Below are 25,667 nucleotides of genomic sequence, written 5' to 3'. Positions count from 1 at the left end.
TAGTGGTGGGCAGAATTGGAGAAGTTCATTGTTTTGTCGTGGATAAAAATTCAGACAATTGTTTGTACCTCTCAGGGTTTTATCATGGTGAGATCAGTCTTTCATCATGAGATTTTCAGTACTTCCTGGCTGAAGCGTGGTCTGAAACGCTGTACCAAGTGAGGCTACAAACATTCTTTGTGAATGCAAATGCCAGGGCTCAGGAGAAAAGTATGAGTGTTAACAAACATATTTATTCTGTGGTATCTGGTTAGACTGGTGCAGATGAGGTAGAAACAGACCTATATTTTTTCTACATCTGAAGCAGATAAAGAATCTCAATTCACTGTCTGAGAAGCCAGCAGGAGCCATTGGATCAGATTCAGGAAACGATAGCTCCCTCCCCAAAGCTATCTAGGGTAAAGAGAAGACAGTGTGGTCTTATTCTTACTTGGAGGCAATACTGTTTTTTTCCCTCCTCACCCCACCCCACCCCCACCCTTCCTCTGTCACTTGTTTGTTGTCATGATAAAAACACCTCTGAGGTGGTCTACACCAGCAATGCCATTGTTGTTAGCAGCAGTGGAACTGCACCATTGCCCAGTCAACAGTGGGAGAATTTCTGAAAATGTTCAGGGTAGAAATGTTTAATGCAGATACAGCCTAGTGGTGGAAAGGCATTAGATTTAGATTGGACAGAGGTTCTAGCCATTCTTTCTTGTTTGGTTGGGTGCGTTTTTTTCTTTTTTAATCAGTGTTTTCTTCCCATTCTTTTACAGTCTGTCTTTAGTGATAATGTATTGTGTTATGTTATGATGCATCGAGTACAGTATGTAACAAGCAGCTGTGAGTAAGTAGATGATGGACTGGTTCTTTAATTAGTTCTCAGCAAGTGTTTTAATTGGTGATGACAATGGATAAAAGGTTTTTAATTGGTTCCTTTAAATACCAATGAACTTGACAGCTTAATCGTTTTAAATGTTTCAGAGAGGTGGAGAGATACTGAACTGCCAAAGAGAATGGAAACCTGATATGATTTATTTACAAAAAACGTATTTCAGCCAACAGAGGCATCTTAGGGAAGGTGGCTCTCTGGCTGGCTATGGGTGCTAAAATGGTTTTCCACCTCCTTTATAGATACTACATCGGTCGGCGAATGTACGTGTTGGTGTCCGAGCCAGAGATGATCAAACATATCTTAGTGAAGGACTTCAGCAACTTCACCAACAGAATGGTAAGTTTGGTAGAAAGACTCTACCGCATACTGTAAATTCAACACTTGGGAGGCCACATGGCTCATGTAGATTTTGATGGGGTTTCCTGAAAAAGAAGCTTCAGATCTGGCACTGAGTGTTTCAGGAAAACCAGCTTTAGAGAGAAGAATGGATGAATTGCAGAATAAAACTAACGGAATGCAAATCTGACCACACACGTCAGCCAAATGACTCCATTATTTTCCAGGGCACTTTGAGGGCTTGAAGAGAAGCTTTTAAAGAGGGAAATAATTGTTTTGTGGTAAAGGCACTGGACTGAGACGCAGGAGAGCAGGTTCACTTCACACTCTGACACTGACTTCTTGTGTCCAATCACTTAATCTCTCTGTGCCCCAGTTACAAATGGGGATAATACTCTGTGACATTCCCCAGGGTGGAACCTGAACTGCTGTGTCCTTTAGCTCTCCAGCCTGGGATGCTTTTTACACTGCTTTACTGGTGAACAGCAAACCCCTCTAAGCTTTGCTCATTCACAGCCACCAGCATGTAAAGTCGCTCCCTGCTGAATACATGCATGTTATGCCCAGCCATCCATGAACTACATACAGGGTGACACCCACATATCCCTCAGCCCCAGCCTTCGTTCCCAGAAATGTGGGTCTTGTACTGTTCAGGACCCTCCTGGGCAGTGTAAGCTCATAGATAGTCCATCATTCCAACAATGGGCAATGAATCTGCACCAGGCTTGTTGACTTAAGTAGAGATTCCGAAGCGCTTCAACCAAAATACATCGGTTTAGATAAAACAAGTTTATTAACTAGAGAAAGATCGATTTTAAGTGATTACAAGTATAGATGCAAATAAGTCAGGATTGATTACAAAAGAAAGAAAAGGATAAACATGCAAGCTAACTCTGAAACTTTACCAAGGCTAATAGGTTTAAAAGCAAAAGGTTTGTCTCACCATGAGCTGCAATACATTTCATCTGCGTCCCTTTCCAGCCTGGGACCACTTTCCCCCTTTGTTCAGTTCTTTGAGAGTCATTGTTGTCATGAGCAGAGAGATGGAAGGAGGAGAAAGGTGGCTAGGGACATTTTCCCTCCTTCTTATACATGTTTCAGTAACAATCATATAGCAAAATCTCATAATTTTACATGCAGTGTTGTCACACACATTGCAACAGGATAATAATATTCTGCAGACTATGAGTTTTCAGATGATATCTCACAAAGCATACTTAATACTAAATATATCATATCCTTACAAGAATGGTGAATGTGGGGATTAATTTTCCTGAATGTCCCCATGTAGACAAACCCTCATACTCATCCACATCTATCTGAAACTGACTGTTTCTGTCTTCCCTATTTCTTCTTATGCAATTTCACCCAAAAAGCTTCCTTTCCTCTTTAGCTCACACTTGGTTCTCTCAGTGAAGTGTTTTCTGATGCTGTGTATTAAGGATTCTATATAAAAATAAATAGTATTGAATTGTATGTAAGGCAGGTCATTTGGGTTTATTCAAATGTGACTTTGTATGTGTGAATAATGGTTGCAGAGGGACAAAAGCACTTTCCAAGTAATAGAAGCCTTTTTCTCGTTGCCTGTACAGAGGTTATTTTAAAGCTTTTAAGAGAGTGCTTCTGTTTATACTTAGAAAATTACTGAAAGCAAGGTCCTTCTCTATTTTTATTAACAGTTTCTAATTGCTAGTGTAGAATTTAAAATACAAAAAATATTATTACTCTGGGTTATTTCCCCCTTAAATATTATGCTGATGAAATTGAGAGACTAAAGCATTGGCTTTTGAGTAAGCACTATGCACAAAGCTTTGCTAATGCAGCTCAGTCCTGACATAGAACATTCCTGCTGTTCCAGTCTCAGGCCTCTTCAGCTGAGGCTGTCAGTCTTGTAGTGGTTTTCTGATGCAATTGAACGGGGAGTAGGACAAAACCGCCAAGCATATTTGTCACACGTCACCAAAACCAGAAGGCAAGTCCACCACAGGCAAAATCTTGGTAGATTAACCCAGCATGCCACAAAGGCAGTGGCGGCTATGACATGTTAACAAAACCTCTCTGTAAGACCTTGTCTACAATTGCAGTGGCATGTAGGATAAGTATAGCAACACGCTGCAGTGAAAGGTAGGCTACGCCCACACTCACTGCAGCATGTAGCTTTACACGTGCCAGTGAACAGCTCCATCAGCAGCGGGGTAGCAGCGGTAAAAGGCTCTGGCAGTGGGGAGCTGCCTTTCTCCACCTGAGCCTTTCCCCACCACCAGTGTTTCACTGTAGAGGGAAAGGCTCTGGGAGCAGGACATCTACGCTGCTTAAAAATAGCCATGTAGATGCGGGAGCTCCCCACTGCCAGAGCCTTTCCCTACTGCAGGTAGCTTTCAGAACCTTTCCCTGATGCAGGGAGCTGCCAGAACCAGTGAAAGACGCCAGCAGTGGGGGAAGGTTCCAATAGCTCCCTGCTGCCGGAACCATTCCCTGCTGCCTTCTCCTGCCAGAGCCTTTCACTGCCATGTGTAGCTACACACGGCAGTGAGTGTGGATGCAGCCTGCCTTTCACTGCAGCATATAGTAGCATGTAGCCACATCTAACACTGCTGCCACTATAAAAAAGGACAAAGTGTTGTATAAGATTGTGCACATGGAGTTGGTATTTTCCAGGCTGTATTTCTCTCTGTCTTCTTGGACCTTGAATCCAAAGTATATGAAGAAGCAGCTTTTGTTTTCACCCATGTCTCTTTCCTCATGCCACGCTGCTACAGTTGTGGTCAGTAGGGAGTTCCTGTAAATTGGAAGTACAGAAGGGTCTCTTGGTGTGGTTCTCCCCCTTGGTTTGACACAGTCTGGCTTTGTTATCCTTCCTGATATAATGCAAAGCTCATTCTTTCTTTCCTTTGGTGTTGGCTGGGATGGAGTTATTCATTGGAATGACAAGGGTGTTTTGAGGACAGATCTCATCATTTTTTAGGGGCACTGGCAATGGATTTAAGTAGTTTAATGTGATATATTTTATTATTATTATTTGTATTATTGTAGCAGTTGGTGTCCCTGTTGTATTAATTTAGATGGACTATATGGGTCAAAGGTGTTAACATAACCCAGTCACTGTCCAACATTAAACAGTGTTAAACAAGGTCTGGAATGTGGTATACAAGGCCTTAGCCTGCTTAGTACCATGGCAAACACACCATTACATTTTTAACTTGTTATTAAAGATACTGAAAATAAGGAAAAACAGTTAGAATGTGAAGTATTAAGTAAGGCGTTCTTTTTAACAACATCCCTTGTTCCCTTTCCCTTTAGCTGGAGAGAATTTTAGAAGGAAAAAAACCCCTTTGTTTGACGGTTTCTTAGATGGTATCAAAGATGGCAGTAACTGTCCTTTGGGGAAAAGAGAAGAAGTTAGTTGAAATGGACTGGAGCTGTTGTTGTCACAGCTGTTTTGTTAAAGTAAGATCCTATTTCATCTCAGGTGGCGTTTGGGATTCAGTTGAAGCTGGTAGATAGAGATGGTGATGTTCTCTCTGGCCCCTCTCTGGCCTGATTTGGTCAGAGTATCTCTCAGGATTAGGATGACAATGGCTCAGAGTCCCAGGAGATGGTTGGGCTGACAGCCACGATGGTGAAGTAGCTTCCATCTGTTCTTTCTCTGTGTCTGTTTTTTCCTCTATTTGCCCCACCAAAGTTTCTTTCTTTAAGGATCCAAATAGGGAGTGATGGGTGGAATAGCCAATCCCCTCATTATTTTGTCAACCAGTTACGCCTAATATTTGACAAACCAATTTTGGTTTATTAATCTCTGGACCTATATTTTCTTGTTTACCAACCCTGATTTTAACTGTCCTTGAGTTATATTAGTAGGCATTTCTTGTTTAGACTGATTCAGTTTTTCTGCCTCCTTTTTGTACCCTTTTCCATCAACTTTTGTTGTTCTAGATTATTATAACATATTATGAACTTTTACTTTTTTGATACTTGAGCCCACAAGAAAAGTAAATTTGTGCTCCAGTCATGGGTCAGGACCCCACTGTGCTAGGTGCTGTATTTATTTAAATTGGGAATGTTACGTTTTGTAAGGGGTTCGCATAACAAAAGAGGTGCCTCCAGTATTATTTTGGGCATAGGCTTAGTTAGTGAGCCAAGGCTAGGGTAGAGCCCCTGGAGCTGCATTTCCACCAATCCCGTCACCCTAGTACTCCACATGAGTGATGCAGAGGAAGCTAAAGGCTGGACTAATAGCTGTAGACATGGCTGCACTACAGACCCATGCCCTGTGCCCAGGTCAGTGTGTAGATTTCATCTTCTGGGTTCACCCGCACTTCTCTTGCATCAAGCCTAATTACTTGGTGTGTACGCAAGCAAAGTGGGTTTCGCCTTACATAAACTGAAGCCAAGCAATATTTATTTTGAGTGCTTGAGTTTCCCTTTGATGATATATGCATCTTCAAGGAAATCTCTTTTGAATGTTGTTGAAAGGAGCATTTTAGGTCCCTCCTGCCCCCACCTTTCCTCTTGCCCTCTTCATGGTGTTTTTGAATTGCTGATTGGTAATTTTATGCTGTATTTGTTGAAGAAGCCTAGAGTGACTGTGGCTTCAAACTGCATTGAGGCTCACTGTCAGCATCCACTTTATAACAGGCAACCAAGTATAACAAACTAAGCATTATTTTCCTGCAGGGCTGGGGTACTTTTTATTCTTATCCATGTAATCACCAGGCAGGCAGTAATGACCTCATATTTTTCCACATAGACTTGATTAATCTGAGTGCTTCGGCCTTTTTTTTAAATTTTGTACTGTTAATGAATACAGTCTTCATCTTTGAAATACAGAGTCTTTCCCCTACATTTATAGTTACAGCAGGAGAGGAAAAAGTGAGAATTAGTGCGTAGAACTTGTGCTAAAAAAGTAAGAAATTGATTTGAATTTAGTTTTTTCATGAAACCGCAATAAGAATTGTAGCTGGGGACTCTGCTGTAGTCAATGACACCTTTTTCTCATAACCATTACAGGTAATCGCTTGGATTGAGTTTTCCTTATAAGAGCACTAACATGGTACTTGAACCTTTATAGCTGCACAGCATTACTGTGTTCTCTGGGAGATGGGGTTATAATGTCTCTTGAATCATTTTAGGCAGGATAATGATGCATAATGTGTTTGGAAATTGTTTTCAGTTTCCACGTTGAAAATTTTCTTAGGAATTAATACTTGCAAATCATTAAAGTGTAAGTTTTATAAAGGACAATCCGGATGTTCGTAGTTAGCTGTTAAAAGAGAGATCCAGAGGTTACCTGGTCTATAATTTGAATGACAAATTGTATCCAAGATACTGCAGGCCAGATCAGTCAGAGAGAATGCGGATTGGTATGCCTCACAGCAAGGGTAAATACTGGATAATCTATGTTTATCTGACTGCTGGAGCAAACATTCTAAAAGGATTAATGCTGTTAGCAAATGGTAAAACTAATGATCGGTCCAGTCCAGAACCTCAAATCTGAATCCCTACAAATTTGGGGAAGGTTACAATTGAAGTCCATGAATCCAAATCTACTCTTACAGCTTTGGTTCTGAGTTTGAGCTATAACATTCCCATTCAGGTGCCTTTCCCTTTCTATTATGGTTGCTGACAATGAAAAAGCAAGAACTATGATCCCCTCCCCTCCAAGAAGTTCATATAACAGGACAATACAAGCGACTTACAGCCTCATTCCCCACCCCCAAATAGTTTCCCCAATTCTTTCATTTTGTATTTGTTTATTCTCCCCACTCCTCCATGTGTTGAGGGATTTACTCATTTTGTCTATATAAATTAGATTGTAATATCTTTGCATTGGTCTCATCTTTATTCTTTAATCTGTAAAGCTGCAAGCCCACCCATGGCACTATGTAAATAATATATCATCAATAAACCACAAGGGGCCAATTTTCTGTGTCATGTTCAGCTGTGGGCCAAGACTGTAGAAGTCTTACAGGATCAGCTCAACTAGTGGCTTTTCTGCCGTATGGGGACAAAACATCACAGGAGCAGCTTGTGAGAGCTAGTACTGTCAAACTAGCTCAGGTTGAGCCTCAAATACCAATTTTGTGCAAGAACCTTGGCTGATGTAAATCAATATAGTTCCGTTAATTTCCCTAGAGCTACAGCAATTTATACCAGGTATAATATACCTATAGCCATAACCCTAATCCAGGTTCAAGTTCTGCTTCCCTAGTCCATCTCTATCAAACACATTTGTTTATGCTTTGAAAAAAAAATTAACACATCCCTGTGGAGGCTTGTGATTTTAAAAATTAAGAAATTAAATGTTGTTGTGTATAGTTGGGGGTGGGAATGATTAAGTGCCAGACAAAAAAGAAAGGGTTTCACCTCCACGATTAGGGGAATAATTAAATGGATTTGTACCACTTGGTAATATTTACTGGAAAATGAACCTGACTGGCTTCTGACAGTGCTAAATTTCCGGGACATACAGCATATTGAAAGTCTTGGTTGGATTCGATTCAGTTTCATCAACAAACAGGGAGCTCCATAGTACAACATGTAGGACCTTATTCAACACTGTCTTGGGCATGTAGCCATTTACACCTGTGCCAAGTAGGTATGAACAACTACCAAATCAGAATGTGGCAGCATTTTGCTCTCGTTTTGTACAAGTGTAAATGTTTGCACATGTTCTGTGTTTGTACAGCACCTAGCACAATGGGGTCCTGGTCTGTGACTGGGGCTCGTAAGTGCTACCACAATACAAATAATAAATAATATCAATACACAACGTTCAAGGATGTGGAGGATCAGGACCATAGTGAGGAAGAGACGTTCTTTGCTAAATTAGACTGTTAATCAAGTTGCCAAAAAAACCCACGTAGCACACACTATCTAATCTCTAACCCCTTCCCTTTCTGTTTACAAAATTTTCCTTCATTGTAATTGTAAATAATGATTAGGACTTGCACTTATTGTTGGGTCAGCTTCATCATCCATCACATTCTCGTGTGGAACTCTGAGTTTGTTCTCAGGTTATTTTTGCAAAATACAATAACCCTAGTTTATAAATGGATGACTTGTGTACTATGTGAAAGACTGATGCGCACACACGCACTAGGGTTTGGAAACACTAGTCACAAATATTTTGAAGATGGCTAATACAGTATTTGGAAAATGATTCAAAGGATTAAAACATTGCAGAAGAAAACACTTTTTGTTCAACCGGTGAGAACACCATTTCTGTCACCTACCCCCCTTCAGCAGGGTGGATGTTTACATAAACTGTAACAACCACATTCCTGAGCATATTCATATCATTAATTTGCAGTCCTACACCCAGGTTTAGAGGATATTTTTAGACTTATTTATCATAATGTTTTTTGTTAGTTCGGTTCTTGCTTTTCTTTTTCTTTATCCAATTTTCCTTTGTGTTAATTCAGACACAAGGAGTGACTCTCATGAAGTTATGGGTTGCTTTGTGTCTCAAAATTAGCTGGGCAGCAGTGATTTTTAATGGATCTGAGCTGCCTATTTTGTAGAAAAACTGAAGATCCGGATTGTTCCCCCAGATTTTTCCCTTGACCATGGCTGCCTCACAGCACCATGCCAATTTCACAAAATATGCATCTTCTCATCATGATGTCAGTATGTGGTGATGCTGCATCTCAACCTGAGACAACCTTATCAGTATTGACAGCAAGTGATGGCTTGAAACTGCAGCCATTTGTGATGCAGAATAACTGTGGGATTATTTTGCCTTGTTGGGCAAATTCAAATAAGTAGGAACTCTACTGCATGTAAAGTAGTTATCAGTCATGCAGAGTGCTGAGTTGTGAGTTGAGGGTGCTCAGTGCCTCCAGAAATTGCTCACCACTTTGCAGGATTGAATGAAAAAAGCATCTTAGCTTTGAATTTATCGAGACTTACCTTGCGCCCAACTAGTTGCTACACCCTACTAGATCATATGTCGTCCTAAAATGGTGGGTTTCAAATCTCTTGCTGACATGCCAGCAGAGAACTTGGTCAATTGTGTAATAGCACTCAGAAACCCCAGTCAAACAATCTGGTATTTGAGGAGTTTTGCCTAAATCCCTTCAAGGCAGGTGAACTAGGTTTGTCCTAGCTTGGTGTCTCAAGCTTGTAACTAGATGGGGCTGTTGAAACTACTTCCCTTAGTGTCTTTAACCTGAATCACTCTGTGGCTATTTTCTAGGCTAATTACAAGGCCTTTGTAGGTGGGTCAGTTAATTCTTGACTATTTTTCCACCTCCCTTTTTTCAAATAACTCTTAATTTTTTGGTTACTTTTTTCGTTGCCCATTTTTCTTTGATAAGTTTTTGACAGAGTTTTTTGGGCTGTTAAATTCAGTTTGGTTTAACTGCTTTGAAATTGTACTTCATGCCAAATGTTTGCAATGGGCACTTTAGAAAATAATAAAATAAATATTAAATGCAATATTAATTTAATTTATTACATTTAATAATAAAATAACTATTACATTTTCTCTCAGATTGGATGGCTCTTCATGCACTCACAGTAAATAATTACCTGCTTTTCCCCTCTACTTCAGTTCAGGGCATTTAACTAAAGCTGTCAAATGATTGCTGCTGTTGGCTGTAAAATAGATCGGACTTTGGCAGTGCTCAGAGATCCAGAAGCTGACTAGTTTTAGATTACATGAGTTGTAGCCTCAGCAATATGGGACCCTTTTTTCTTTTTTATGGTTGACTGTAAGGAGACTGGATGATTTGTAGGCCTTTATTTTTGAGTCCCCATATCAAAGACAGTAGGGTAAACTCTATGGGCCAGACTTTGATGCCGTGACTCATGCTGAATAGCACCATATCATGTGAGTGGTCTCTTTGAGTTCAGTAGGACTAGTCATGGAGTAAGGGTATTAGAATCTGGCCCTAAATCTTTTTCTGCTTTATTCAAATTCTTATACTGCTCTCATCTGCTTGGTATCTGGACAGCTCTTCCTCTGTAAAGATTATAAAGCTGAAGTATAAATTAGATAAAGTATAAATTCTTTGCCCTTCATGTACGTACGTGTGTGTGTGTGTGTGTGTGTGTGTGTGTATGTGTATGTATGTGTAAAACCAATAGTTTGAAAAAACTAAAGGAAACAACCATATAAATACAATGAGGTACCAAGAAATCATTAGGGTTTGTTTTTTGTTTTAAAAGGTAAAGCTCTTTCTTTTCGGCTATTATAACCCCGCTGTCACTGGGTCAATACCTGATCCTAGGTAGATATGGGAACACCAGCTGGATTACATACTGTCCAGCACTAATGATAGTGGCTAACAATTAGTGTAAATCTCCCTCTCAGTGGTTGTACAAGGCAGTTTAGGAATGCTGAATGCAGCTGTATGCAATTACACTACTTTTGAAACTAAACCAACCTGTGAAACTTCTGTTCCTGGAAAATGGTCTAAATTAGTCAGTTTAAAAAAATGACAACAACAAACCCACACCTTCATATTTACCTAATTTATAGCGTATTGTGACACAATGCTGCTTAGATGAGAGGGGGAAAAAGAGAGAGCATAGCACAATAAAGTTCAGAAAGGTGGTTTTACTGCACTGCAGGTGCAAGAAGACACTAATTTGGGCACGCATTCACCTGCGTGTGCATGCGCACACACGCAAAATGTGAAGGGGAATGGGAACGGAAGGGAGAGACTGTCTCCCTTCACTGTCTCACTGGTTCTTTCTTCCCTTCATTTATTTTACAATCTGGGATTAACCTTTGGACTATTCTTTATCTACAGATTTTTTCCTGGCCTTTCTTTTGATCCTATCGTATTTTATTTTTAAATGGGTAAGAAAAGGAAGATCAGATTTTTATTAGGCCTCCTCCTCCTTTTCCCAGTTTTGCCTCCTGTTGAAAACTTGCCAATCACTGTTAAAGCCCATATTGAGCTTTTCTGCAACACAAGAGATATCATTAAGGCTTTAAAATAGCTAATGATAGAAATGTGCACTGCTTGAAGGCTTCTGCAATATTAACTACATCCAATTATGTTAGGTAAACGTATGAGTATAGTCAAAACAGGATGAAAGCATATCTTTCTATTCAGGCCAAAAGCAGTCTTCTGAGCCAATCTTTCATCAAATTCACATGGGCTATTTATTTATTATTTTTGTGGCAATTGATTTTTTTTATACTTATGTTTATAATTCTCTTTCAGCTCTAAAGACAAACAAGGGTTACACACAGGAAGGAGCTGACTATTCCCAGGTCTCTGTTCCTGTTTAAAAGAGAACATTTTATTGCTGAGTAAACATGTGAAATCTTAAGCCGCAATAAGATCATAATTTTTTCTGTTTTAAATTCAGAACTGCTTCCTTATCTGATATGTAATCTTATTTTGTCTGGCTGTGTTAGAAGTGGCAGTGCTGTGTGGTGGTAGTGGGATATGTAGCAGCTATGGGTTTGATGTCAATAGCCTTTGATTTCTATTGCTTTTTGGAAAGAGGTCCACCTTGCCCTGCTTATTTGGGGGCAGGCTTCTCTTTTGTGAATATTGCTTTTAGGGGTTTTGCTTTTATTTATTTTTTCACTGAGTGATAAAAAATTAAAATGCAAAAGGAGGGAGCAGGATTTTCTCCAACATAGCACCATATACATTTGGAGATTCTTCCACTGTCTCATTCCTTCTCAGGGAAGATTTATAACTCCTCCTTCCCAGTAGACTAAATAACTTGTAGGAAAATGCAAAACCTCGTTTCCACACATGACTCTGCACAGTTACTGTGACTTCTGAAAATATTCTTTGTGAATAGCAGTTTGGTTAATTTGTTTATGATTGTTTCACCCTCTTTTCCACTCATGCCATACCATATACTATGTCATGTCCTTTTACTCTTGCCCTACTCATTGCATTCCTCTTAGAAGAGAGGTCTTCTTGACTTGAACTTGCTATCGTTCTTGATGTGGCAGGTGATACTTTAATTAAGATGGATTCAAAAATCTCAGGTGTACTGTAAATATCCTAAGGTGGGGGGTGTTTGGATCCAAAGTTTTGTGCAGGCACATTTCTACATTTGAAGTTCTTTCTTAATGATCGAACAGCTACACAGAACCTTGAACTTCTTTCAGTGATATCTCCTAGTATGGAGAGCTGATCTCTGTGTGCATAGAAGGCAGCCTAGGTTTCCGGTGTGCAGATGAGCACATGGTTTTTAATGCAGAACCTGTGTGTATGATGCAGCCACAAGAAACTTTTCAAACTGGTGCTTGTGTGACAGTGTGTCAAGTTCATTGCTGTGCATCTTTCTTCACTGAGAACTGTATGAAGGTCAACCACACATTCTGAGTGTGGGTTTGATCTACAGTATAGCCTGTAAATAAGAGGCTTGGTTGCCTTATTTTTTAAATTTGCAGAGGTGAGAACACCAAGCTCTTACGATGCAACTTCTTGAGCAGTTAGTTGTAGTGTATTCAATCAGTGCTTCCCAGCCAATGGATACCAGTACTACTCAGGGGTATCTGTAGATTTCAAACTTTCATGACTGGTACTCTAGGTACCTTCTTCACATGTTAATGATAAGCCTCTGTGCTGATCCTCAGTGCACTGCTGCTGGCTAAATTTTCATTTAATTGTTTGTGATCTAACCCCAGGAGGTTGGTGCTGCAGTGTGGAAAAGGGCAAACACACATAGTTGAATGAGAGGTAGCAGACTAGGTCTCTAAACTGGTACAGTTGCCTGAAAATATTTGGAACCACTATATTCGATTCTGCCTAGGGCCCATAGGTACATTTTCTTCTCTTAGATTTATTTGCTGCACAATTAACTGGAGTAGATTGTTCAAAGTGTGTTATATGTTCTGTCCATACTAACTATTTCATTGTAATTTTGGTGGTTGTTGTGAATGTGCAGCTGTTTTAGTAAAAGGACGTACTTGGATATTGTCTGCTTTGTTCGGTATTTCCTTCACTGTTTGATTAAATATAAACTAATCAGCCCCCAGAAGAGTAACTTTTCATGCTTTTACAGTGAACGTTTACCTTTACATTCAGAACAAATGCTTCCAAAGTTTTAATTTAAGTAGCTTTTCAAGTAATGGTCTCATCACAAAAACAGCAAAAATGTTTGTTTTTATTTTTACTCATTCCTTCAGATAAAGAGCAAAAATAATCACCTGCTTCTACACTTATGTTTGAATTTAAAAACTTGGAGATTCTCCCAGTTCTCAGGGTGACATCTTTATGTATCATGACACATACATGTGTTGGGGGGGGATAGCTCAGTGGTTTGAGCATTGGCCTGCTAAACCCAGGGTTGCAAGTTCAATCCTTGAGGGGGCCATTTAGGGATCTAGGGCAAAAATCTGCCTGGGGGTTGGTCCTGCTTTGAGCAGGGGGTTGGACTAGATGACCTCCTGAGGTCCCTTCCAACCCTGATATTCTATGATTCTACGTCTGTCTGGAGTGGCTCACAACTCAGACTGTCAAGAAGCAGGGCAGAGACCCCAACTGGTTGTGTGTTCTATAATTAGGTTTCACCAACTCAGTAACAAATGTGAACTCCTAAAGCTCTATCACAGTCTTACCGTGGAGTCACAGCCCGTCCCCTTGGGCACTCCAGTCTATCTTGCCACCCAGGCAAGCTGGACGTATTGATAGTTGGTTGCTATACACCAAAGATTGCAAAATATTCGGGTTGTTCCCATTCCCAAGAGACCAGTCATTTATCCCAGGTCAATGTGTACCTTAGATCTCACACCAAAGACAATGCTTGTAGCCAATCCTGTAGTAGACTATCTAAGGATTTATTAACTAAGAAAAGATATAAAAGAGTTATTGCAAGGTTAAAGCAGGCAAACATATGTACACAAATGAGTTACAATCTATGGTTTTAAAAGGTGACAGAGTTGTAGTAATCTGTCAGCTCTGCATGTCTTTTAGGGCTAACCCAGGTTTATTTTATTTAGTGTGTGCATAGTCGTCTAGTCAAGCGATGGCATCTTCAGTGGCGTGATGCAGTTCATAGATTCTAGGACTGGAAGAGACCTCGAGAGGTCATCGAGTCCAGTCCCCTGCCCTCATGGCAGGACCAAATACTGTCTAGACCATCCCTGATAGACATTTATCTAACCTACTCTTAAATATCTCCAGAGATGGAGATTCCACAACCTCCCTAGGCAATTTATTCCAGTATTTAACCACCCTGACAGTTAGGAACTTTTTCCTAATGTCCAACCTAAACCTCCCTTGCTGCAGTTTAAGCCCATTGCTTCTTGTTCTATCCTTAGAGGCTAAGGTGAACAAGTTTTCTCCCTCCTCCTTATGACACCCTTTTAGATACCTGAAAACTGCTATCATGTCCCCTTTCAGTCTTCTCTTTTCCAAACTAAACAAACCCAATTCTTTCAGCGTTCCTTCATAGGTCATATTCTCAAGACCTGTAATCATTCTTGTTGCTCTTCTCTGGACCCTCTCCAATTTCTCCACATCTTTCTTGAAACGCGGTGCCCAGAACTGGACACAATACTCCAGTTGAGGCCTAACCAGCGCAGAGTAGAGCAGAAGAATGACTTCTCGTGTCTTGCTCACAACACACCTGTTAATACATCCCAGAATCATGTTTGCTTTTTTTGCAACAGCTCCTACCCAACTCGCCCCGCTTCCTGTCCCCTGACTGCCCCGACCCCATCCACCACCACCCCGACAGACCTCCGGAACTCCCACGCCTACCCAACCCCCCCGTTCCCCGTCCCCTGACCGCCCCCCCAGAACCACCGCCCCCTCCAACCGCTCCCTGACCCTTATCCAACCCCTCCTCCCAGCCCCGGCCTGACCCCCTTACCATGCTGCTCAGGGCAGCATGTATGGCTACTGCGCGGCCCGCTGGAGCTCACAGCCCCACCCCCTTACCATGCCGCTCAAAGTGGCAGGAACTGCAGAGCTGCCCAGGAACGGTCCAGAGCGCTGGTGCCGGTGGCGCGGCACGCTGAGGCTCTGCGAGAGGGGGGAAGGCGGGGGAGGGGCCAGGGGCGCCTCCTTAGCCGGGAGCTCAGGCGGGCTGGACAGGATGGTCCTGCGGGCCCAAGTTTGCCAACTCCTTTAACAATCGGTTCTAAACCGACTTCTAAATTTAACAACCGGTTCGCGTGAACTGTTGCAAAACGGCTCCAGCTTACCACTGGTCCTGCCCTTTGATGAGCACCTAACTCATGGCACTTGAAAGAAAGAAGTCAGAGACTTATTCCATACTCTCCTCAGACTTCCTGTGCTGTGCCCAGAACTCCTTCTACTCTCTTTAACCTGCCGCTTTATATTCCATCATTTGTTCCCTCCTCTGCTGTGTTAAACAAGTGCCCCTTACTGCTGTTTCTGTTGGTCTTTGAGCACTGATGGTCACTGCTCATTTCCACTTTGATGCATCTGTTTCTGAAAACTCATTGACAGCTATTCATAGCTACCGTTTGGTTTTTCAAACATGCACACGCAGAAACAGATACACACAGATTGGAAACAGCTGATCCTGGACCAAAAAAAAGGATGTTGATCGATGTTAATTATTTATTCCTGTCAATCTATGGCAGCAGAAATGACTGCAGCAAGCACTATCCGTTCTAAAATAAATATGCTTTCTACAGAACCAGGGTCTCTTTCTCTCCCTCTTCCCCTCCACACCCCGATTTGAAAAAGGACTTGGGGCCATAAGCAGTCAAAACAAGAAGTGTCTCACACTGTTGTGGTCTGGTAGATTAATTGTAGATTTAAGATACAGGAGACTATTTTTCTTTCTTTCCCAGGCAATTGCAAAGGCCAGTTTCACCACTTCCTTTTTCCATTTTCAGTATGCGCATTTAGATGAAGCTAAAACTGCACTCTGGCACTTTTAGTGCAGCTTTCCTAAGATAATTCTGAATAATTTGACAGTGGCTCAGAAAAATCCCAGTTTAACCAGTAGATGCTCTTCCTTTACGTTACTCTGGACCTGTCCCCAGAATTGTGTTTCATCAAAACTCCCCTTTATTGAAAGTAGAGCTGGTAGCGATGCCTATAGTTAAGATTGCTAACACTTTTCATTATTATAAGACCCGGTTTTAAGTTGCTGATGTCTTTGCCAAACTTTAAATGTTCAGGCTGAAATTTTCCATGCCAGGTGTCTGTCTCAGGCTGAATTTGTGTGGGAAGTTTCAGCTAAAACAGGTTTCAGAGTAGCAGCCGTGTTAGTCTGTATCCGCAAAAAGAACAGGAGTACTTGTGGCACCTTAGAGACTAACAAATTTATTAGAGCATAAGCTTTCGTGGGCTACAGCCCACTTCTTCGGATGCACAATACTCCACGGGGCTGGGAGGAGGGGTTGGATAAGGGTCAGGGAGCGGTTGGAGGGGGCGGTGGTTCTGGGGGGGCGGTCAGGGGACGGGGAACGGGGGGGTTGGGTAGGCGTGGGAGTTCCGGAGGTCTGTCGGGGTGGTGGTGGATGGGATCGGGGCAGTCAGGGGACAGGAAGCGGGGCGAGTTGGGTAGGAGCTGTTGCAAAAAAAGCAAACATGATTCTGGGATGTATTAACAGGTGTGTTGTGAGCAAGACACGAGAAGTCATTCTTCTGCTCTACTCTGCGCTGGTTAGGCCTCAACTGGAGTATTGTGTATCCCACGAAAGCTTATGCTCTAATAAATTTGTTAGTCTCTAAGGTGCCACAAGTACTCCTGTTCTTTCAGCTAAAACAGTTCAGCCATTTCCAAGAACAAGACTTGGTAAAAATATGTTGTTTTGCCCATGTTAAACAAATTCTAGTGACCTTTCTTTGAACAGCTCTAGTGCCTCTATTCTTTGGAGCAGGGGCTTAAACTTTGATGGTGTCACTCTGCCTTTTGCTATCTCAATGAAAATTTGCCCAAATTATAAACCTTTGAAAAATCTTAGTTCACAAATGCGGAGGAGGGAAGAACATGTATAGAGAGAAGGGATGATGGAGGCTGGAGCACTGGGGAACATAGTACTGGCAACTCCAGATGTTCAGAAATCATGAGTCAGACTCACCAAAAATCAGGAGATTGGCTTTAAAATCATGAGATTATGTAAAAAATGATAGATTTGGTGTTCCTTCTATTTGCCTTCTGCTTTTTGAGCTTTTAGGGTGCACTGGGGTCACGTTTTGAAGCTTTTCCCACAGCCACGAGGGCTAGAAACTTGCTTTTTCTTTAAGAATGAAGGCTGAAATCATCACATATCCACTTGACTCCAGGAGCTGGGGCTTTAAAGAAAATAATAATTATCATGAGACTCATGAAAAAATCATAAGAGTTGGCAGCACTGGGAACAGAAAATGGAGGTAAGAGGGGGAGGAGCTTGGGATGGGGGAGAATAGGAGCCACAGAAGAGAAGATAACCTAGGCAGGAGCTGGGGACGGGGCAGAGGGCAGGAGCCAGGCAGCAGGGAGTAGGAGCTGGGGAGGTTAAGGTCAGAGGAGGGGAAAGAGCAGGAGTTGAGGAGGGAGGGAAGGAGCAGAAGGGGACAGGGAGAGGCTGGCGTAGGGGAAGAGGCCGAAGCGTCTATGATCACTAAAGCACACTCCCCTCTGGAATGTGGAAGTGAATGCATTATTCCTGATTCTCACCATTCTTCTGCTATCTAGCAAATAGCTGTGAAACCCACTGGTGACGTGTGTCTCTGTCTCCCTCTAGTCACAGGTTCACATAGAAGAAAACAGCCTTTTACTGCTACCATTTACTCGGTTAGTTCAAGTGATAGAGCAGTGTTTCACAGACCCACCAGTGGGTTGCGGGAAGGTTCTACATGGGTTGCCATGTCCAGGACCAGATTAACCCATCCCTGGGCCTTAGCCTCGGCAAACATACGCTTCTACCAGCTCTCCATGGCAGGGCCAAACCTGAGTGGTGCTGTGTGCCAGATTGCAGCACATGGAGCTGGGCCCAGCCCTATGAGATAGGAGCCACTACTGCATGGTGAGTGCCGGCTCACTCTCCAAAACCGCCCTCCCTCTCCCCCAGGCCTCCCCTCTGCATGGGGCTGGAATTAGGATGTAGTGCTGCCGCAGAGGGTACATATTTGTAAATGATGGATGATAAAAGAAGACAAAATGCAGGTGGTGGCTCACCTTAGTAAGAAGTTTGGGAATCACTGTAATAGAGGACTGTACTCTGGACCTAAAGATCCTGACTCTGCTGATGGCCCATGTAGGAGATCAATGTGGTTTCATATGGTGACTATGAAAGTTCTTTAAAAGTTCTTTAAAAAATCTAAGAAATTACATTTAAAAATGATGTGAAAGGAATGTTAAAGTTGCAAAGTCAAGAAGACGTCCTATGGGAAAAGTAGCATGTGATCATATATATGCACAAGGGGTCCAAAGGCATTGCCTTAATACTGGCATTTCCTGACTTTTGAGTCATTGACTTTGCCACTTTAATATTCTTTTAAACATAGTGTTTGTGGGGTCCTGGTTCTTTTTTTTGTTTTATTTTATTTAGCTGTAATGGGAATATAGGGCATGGTGTATTGCCGGTACCAAGGATTCAAAAATCATGAATAAGACCTTCAAACATAGATTGGTTTTAAAATTGTAAGATTAACAGTAACAGTAATGCATCAAAACTGGCCTTTATGTTGTCTCAGTTATGAGCTGGGTGAAGCCTTGTTATGGGTTGAGTTAAAACCCCACTGAGATTGGTAGGTGCGAACTCACCCTTCAGTTAACATAACTAAGCATAACCCCGCCAAAGACTAAACGTGTGTTTGAACCAGCCCGGGAGCTTTTAGCGGAGTATTGCATTGTGGGAGGGGAGAAGAGTGATCGCACAGACACTGAGGTGAGATGAGAATAGACAGAGTGAGAGAGCGAGCCTGACGGAGCCGCTGAGGAGAGGTTTTTGGGTCAGACTTGCAGGCTGAAAAGGGTGCTTTTGGTGGTGTGAGCAAAATAAGCTGTTTCCTGCTATTTGATTCCTTCTGGGTTCAGAGACACAGGACTTTGTACATTCTTTGTAAGTAAACAAAATTGCACCAGTGAAATACCTGACTGCCACCAATTTCAGCTCACAGGGCCTCCAACTTTGACTAGCCGCTCTGGCCGAAAGCAGGGCCGGCTTTAAGCTGATTCGGCCGATTCCCCGGAATGGGGCCCCGCGCCTAAGAGGGCCCTGCAATGTCCGGGGCTGCCGGCGGAGCGGGGGGAAAAAAAAGAAAAAGCCGCGTCCTGCTTCTCCCCCCTCCCTCCAGCGCTTGCGCCACCATACAGCTGATCCGTGCAAGCCTGGGAGGGAGGGGTGAGGAGGAGGAATGCGGCGTGCTTGGGGAAGATGCGGGGCCAGGGCGGGGATTTGGGGAGGGATCCAATGGGGCAGTGAGGGGGCGGGGCTGGGGGCGGGGCCAGGGCAGGGATTTGGGGAGGGATCCAATGGGGCGGAGTTGGGGCGGGGGGGGGGGGGTGCAAGACAATTCGTGTCCCGGCGTGGGGCCCCGCACCTGCTAAAGCCGGCCCTGGCCGAAAGCACCCTTCCCCAATGTGCATGTAATCATTTCAGGTTAAAAATTCAACCTTCCATGCACACAAAATGTACATGTGCATGCACACACAAATGAAAGCCTTTCTGCTGGCTGCTAGGTGACGCAGCTGCCGATTTCCTTTCTTCACTAGTGGGGTGGGGCAGCCATCATTCTTTCCCTCTCCAGCCCCCTCCCCTTTGAGTCTCTTGCCTTCTGCTGCCATCCATGTCCTCCTTACTGTCTGATGCCCCTCTCCCACTTTCCCTTCTGTGCATCCTTACAGTCTCCTGTTCCATATCTACCCCCATATTTTCCCTTCCTTTCCTCTCACAGGCTCCTATCCCCTCAAATTCTCTCTTTCCACCCAAGTCATTCCTCCTGTTCTCTACATTACCTTGTTCACTCACATGGTATGTATAAACTATGATGATAAACCCATGGCACCAATTCCCAGAGCTCGGGTCAGTTGACTCAGACTCATGGGACTCAGGCTGCGGGTCTAAAAATTGCAGTGTAGATGTTTGGGCTGGGGCTGGAGGAGCCCAGGCTTTGGGACCTCCCTTCCTCTCCCCCCCCCATGGGGTTTCAGAGCTCAGGCTGCAGCCCAAGCCTGAACGTCTACACTGCAATTTTATAGTCCTGTAGCTTGAGCCTGTTGATGCAGGCCAGCCACAACCATGTGGCAGGTCTAATATCACAGTGTAGATGTTCCTACAGTTTCCTCAGGCAGTGCTTAACTGGTGCTTGGGGAAGGGCAGAATGGCTCCTTTCCATTCAGGTTGGCTCCTGCAGGGCTTCAGCTGTGCCAGAGTCCACTTGGGCTGCACAGCTCCATGTTCCAGGGTCCATGAGGTAACAGAATAGCATCATCAGACCTCTAGACAGGATGCTGAGAGTTGTGTTTATAATTTTACCATCCTTTTCTTTTATTTAACAGCAGATGTAATGTAATATATGCTAGATGCTGATAAAATGCAGGAGTTACAGACACATTCAGTAAATGCAGTGTGTATATTTATTATGTGGAAGGCCTATCAATCTCTCAAAGATTTACAATAGTGGTCTAGACAAATTCATTCCTTTTTTCTGATTCATGTAGGAAGTGATCCATTATCCTGGGAAAGCCCTTTGTTGTGAGAATAGCAAGGACAACCTCTTCTCAAGTTACCCATTGTATTATTTATATATCAGACTATTCAGGGATTAATACTCAAAGAAAGACTGCAAGTGTTTCACTTTAATGGCTGGCGAACATTCCTTATCTGGGACCTCAGTAGATGAGAACCAAAATTCCAAATATCTCTCAGTCTTACTGTATTTTTGTTGGACTCAAAACTTGGTGTCAGTTCGTCCATAACTTTTATGCCTTATATTTATTATTATGACAACCTGCTACACTAGATGTAGTATTATTTTTGCAGGAATTAGCAATTAGGCTAGCATTAGACAATGTGGATTCAGGGCCTGACTTACCACCATGTTACTCCTGTTTCATGTCATTTAAATCAATGCCATAAAACTGAAGTAAAGCCGTGGTAAAATAGGCCCTTAGAGTGCTATATAACCTAAAGGAATCCTGTTTTGTAAGAATAGAATCAATGAGTTGTTGTGTGGTGTCCCATCTGTGATCCACCTAATTTGTGTTTATATCTTTTCGAGAATGCTTAAAATAATAAAATATACCAATATGTTTTGGCCCTTGTATTCCACAATACTTGATATTAAAGGGCGAATATGTTCAAGAAACCACCAGTAGCTGATCTGGTTAATTTATTTAAGCAAGGTATTTCCGGGTACTTCTGAGGAAGATCCTGAAGGAGTCCAGTAAAACTGATGCCAGCAGTAGCTTGGTTACTGGTTGTTTGTGCACTGAGGCTGTTGGGGTAAAAGAGGGGCCATAGGGAACATGCGGTAATATAAGAGGTCCCATCACAATGCAGTCTGTATGCAACTGGGCAATAGTTCTGTGGAAACCATAATTTTTAATTTATTGGTTTTTTAGTTTGTTTCAGACTTCAGCCATAATCACTTTTAACAATGAATTTCCTTGCTTAAAACAAACAAAAAATCCTTTGACTGTTCGAGCATTCAGATCAGTGCGTGTAAGATTTAAATGAATGAACTGTAGGCTGGTATGCCCATTTCCAACATGTCCAGTGAAGACAACTGCCTTTAGGACTAAGTTCACAACATGTGTGAAGTGATAAAGACAAGCCAGGCCTGAGTTAAGCACAAAAAAACCTAATGTCCAAATATTGTTTTTACTCACTATTTCTCATATACATAAAGGGTCACTGCCAACTTGAAAATCACATCCATTTGAACATTTTTTTATCTGTTGTTATTACAAGGAACACCGGAACTTACTATAACGAAGAAAGGAGAAGGGGGAAATCTTTTTATTTTATCCACACACACAATTATAGGTACTCGTATAGACAGAGATGTTTAATTTCTTCCCTTTATGTATCTGATAGTCCCTTTGTAGTTACTGCCACTGTTTCCCCTGTGTAGTCAGGGCCTGATCCAGAATCACAGAAGTTTAAGGCCAGAAGGGACAACCGGATCACCTTGTCTGACCTCCTGTATATCACGGGCCACCATTGCCACCCAGCATCCACACACTAAACTCAACAACTATAATTAGACCAAAGTATCACAGCCCACAGGAGACTAGATTAATATGTGCCACAGGCAGAGAATAGGAGGGTTCCAGGTGCACCAGTGGCTGAGGCCCTCACAATGGCAGGGAAATGATTAAGTGAGATGTACCCGGATGATCCCAGCAAGTGACCCACCCTCACATTCCTTAGAGAAAGGCGAAAACCCCTGAGGTCACTGCCAATCTGACCTGGGGGAAAATTCCTTCCTGACCCCACATATTGCAATCAATTAAACCCTGAGCATGTGAGCAAGACCCAGCCAGCCAAGCACCTGAGAGAGAGAGAATGCTCAGTGCCACCTCAGAGCCCTGACCCACCTAACCCAGTGTCCCATCTCCAGCCGTGGCCATCCCTGATGCTTCAGAGGAAGATCATCCCCCGAATGTATTTGGGGAAGAGGAGCTGATAAATCCCTTCCTGACCACTGCAGGTGGCTGGCTGAAACCCTGATGCATGAGCTTTTAAGAACATAAGACATAAAGCAGAAGAGAGCCCCAGGGCTGCTGAGCTCTGTCCCTTACCATCCAAGCAACCCCATCATAAAATCACACTCATAAATTTGTCCATTGAAGTCAATGGGATTACTTCTGCATTTAAAATTAAGAATAGTTTTTAATGCTTTATTGTATTGGGGTCCTTAGTCAGTTTCTCTTTCTCTATGTATGAGTTTTTCATATGGCTGCAGAGGAGAGAAAAGTATTTTTAAAAATAGGGCAGTGTGTTTGTAAAACCAGCTGTCACACAAAATTTGAACTGAGTCCAAACTAAAACTTTTTTGGAAATTCAAAAAAGTTCATATAAACCCTGTCTATTTTTCATGTTCATATGGCTCTGCATTTCCTTGTTCCAGCTGAAAGTGGGAGGCTGTTTTCTCCATGGCCCCAAAAATGCTTAAACTTTAAATGCTTAAAGTAATCGCATCATTATTCAGCGGAGCTCTTCAGCATGTGCTCAACTTTAAGCACATTATTTGTCCCATTGATCTTTAAATTAAGCACATACTTACGTGCTTTGCCGAGTAGCGATGGGCTAACTCACATGCTTAAAATGGGGGGAAAGCTGACAAGTGCAGAGGAGCACACAGTTCAGACAGATATATACCTCTGGAAGGACTTATTAAAGGGGATACTCTGTGTCCTAGTAAAGAGGAGAGGATAGAAGTTGATTAAAATACAGGTAGGAACTGAAGAAAGAGAGCCAAACAAAGAGAGTCCTATTCAATTACATCACATAAAGGTAGACAGCTAAATATTGACACATTTGATAGGTCCTTGTATACAAATGCTAGAAATCTAAATACTTAGATGGGTGAACTTGAGTGCCTGGTATCAAATGAGGATATTGATATGATAGGCATCACAGAAACTTGGTGGAACAATGTGGGACACAGTAATACCAGGGTACAAAATATATAGGAATGACAGTCTAGGTCAGGGGTCGGCAACCTTTCAGAAGTGGTGTGCCGAGTCTTCATTTATTCACTTTAATTTAAGGTTTTGCATGCCGGTAATACATTTTAATGTTTTTTAGAAGGTCTCTCTCTATAAGTCTATATATAATACAACTAAACTACTGTTGAATGTAAAGTAAACAAAGTTTTCAAAATGTTTAAGAAGCTTCATTTAAAATTAAATTAAAATGCTGATCTTAAGCCGCCGGCCGGCTCAGCCTTCTGCCAGCCTGGGGTTCCGTTCATCTAGACGCGGGCTGAGTGGGGCCTGCGGCCGGAACCCTGGCTGGCAAGGGGTCGGCAGCCAGAACCCCAGGTTGGCAGCGGGCTGAGCGGGGCCGGGGGCCGGGACCCCAGACCGGCGGCGGGCTGAGCGGGACCAGGACCCCAGACCAGCAGCGGGCCGAGCGGCTCAGCCCGCTGCTGGTCTGGGGTTCTGTCCGCTGGCTCCTGCCAGCCAGGGTCCCGGCTGCCAGCCCCGCTCATCCCACTGCCAGTCTGGGGTTCTGGCTGCCGGCCCTTTGCCAGCTGGTGTCCCAACCGCCGGCCCCGCTCAGCCCACTGCCAACCTGGTGCTCAGGGTGGGGATGTGGGGGGTGCAAGAGTCAGGGCATGGGGTGTGGGGAGGCTGGGTAAGTGTGGGGAGTGCAGGAGTCAGGGCAGGGGGTGTGGGGAGGCTGGGTATGTGTGGGGAGTGCAGGAGTCAGGGCAGGGGTGTGGGGGGGACTGGGTATGTGTGGAGGGTGCAGGAGTCAGGGCAGAGGGCTGGGGGCATGTGAGGGGGTGCAGGAGTCAGGGCATGGGGATGTGTGAGGGATGCAGGGGGCTGGGGTGCAATGGGGGTGCAGGGGTCAGGGAAGAGGGCTGGGGGGGTGGGCTGGGATCAGGGGGGTGCTCCCAGCCCCCTGCCCCCTGAGCGGCTCACAGCAGGAGCAAGCTTGCTTCTGCCCCCTGCCCCCGCCAGAGAGAGTGGTAGGCGGGGGGCGGAGAAGAGCGGGCTGCGTCGGGCAGGATTTTTAATGGCACGCTGCTGCCTGCTGGGGTCCGGCTCAGCCCGCTGCCGGGTTTCAGCAGCGGGCTGAGCGGGACCCCGGCAGGCAGCAGCGTACCATTAAAAATCGGCTCGCGTGCCGTCTTTGGCACGCGTGCCATAGGTTGCCGACCCCTGGTCTAGGTTGTGCTGGCGGGGGAGTGGCACTATATATGAAAGAAAGCATAGAGTCAAATATAGTAAAAAACTTAAATGAATCAAACTGTGCCATAGAATCTCTATGGATAGAAATTCCATGCTTGAATAATAAGAGTATAGCAGTAGGAATATACTACCACCCACTTGACCAGGATGGTGACGGTGATTGTGAAATGCTCAGGTAGGTTAGAGAGTCTACAAAAAGAGAAAATCCAATAATAATGTGGGATTTCAACTATCCCTATATTGACTGGGAACATGTCAGGATGGGATGCAGAGATAAAATTTCTCGACACTACTAGTGTCTGCTTCTTGGAGCAATCCTAGAACCCACAAGGGGAGGGGCTATTTTTGATTTAGTCCTAAGTGGCGCACAGGATCTGGTCCAAGAGGTGAATATAGCTGAACCACTTGGTAATAGCGATCATAATGTAATTAAATTTAACATCCCTGGGGGGAGGGGAAATACCAGAGAAACCAACCACAGTAGCATTTAACTTCAAAAAGGGGAACTACACAAAAATGAGGAGGCTAGTTACATGGAAATTAAAAGGAACAGTCACAAGTGAAATGCCAGCAAGTTTCATGGAAACTTTTTAAAACCACCATAATGGAGGCTCAAACTATATGTATGCCCCAAATAATTAAAAAAAAACAGCAAGAAACCCCCCCATCCACCCCCCAAAAGCCACCTTGG

At 43.3% G+C, this 25,667-nt stretch overlaps 1 protein-coding gene across 1 annotated transcript in view; it reads left to right on the top strand.

Annotated features, from left to right (window-relative positions):
- Positions 1–25,667, top strand: part of TBXAS1 (thromboxane A synthase 1) — a 328,018-nt gene that overhangs the window by 151,489 nt on the left and 150,862 nt on the right. The window contains exon 4 of the mRNA XM_065407299.1: positions 1,117–1,213. Within this exon, the coding sequence (XP_065263371.1) occupies positions 1,117–1,213 (97 nt within the window). The remainder of the gene's footprint in view (positions 1–1,116; positions 1,214–25,667) is intronic.

This window comes from Emys orbicularis, chromosome 1, assembly GCF_028017835.1.
Source record: "Emys orbicularis isolate rEmyOrb1 chromosome 1, rEmyOrb1.hap1, whole genome shotgun sequence".
Lineage (NCBI taxonomy): Eukaryota > Metazoa > Chordata > Testudines > Emydidae > Emys > Emys orbicularis.
Note: the sequence above shows the minus strand (reverse complement) of the source record. Positions and strands in the feature narration are given on the sequence as shown.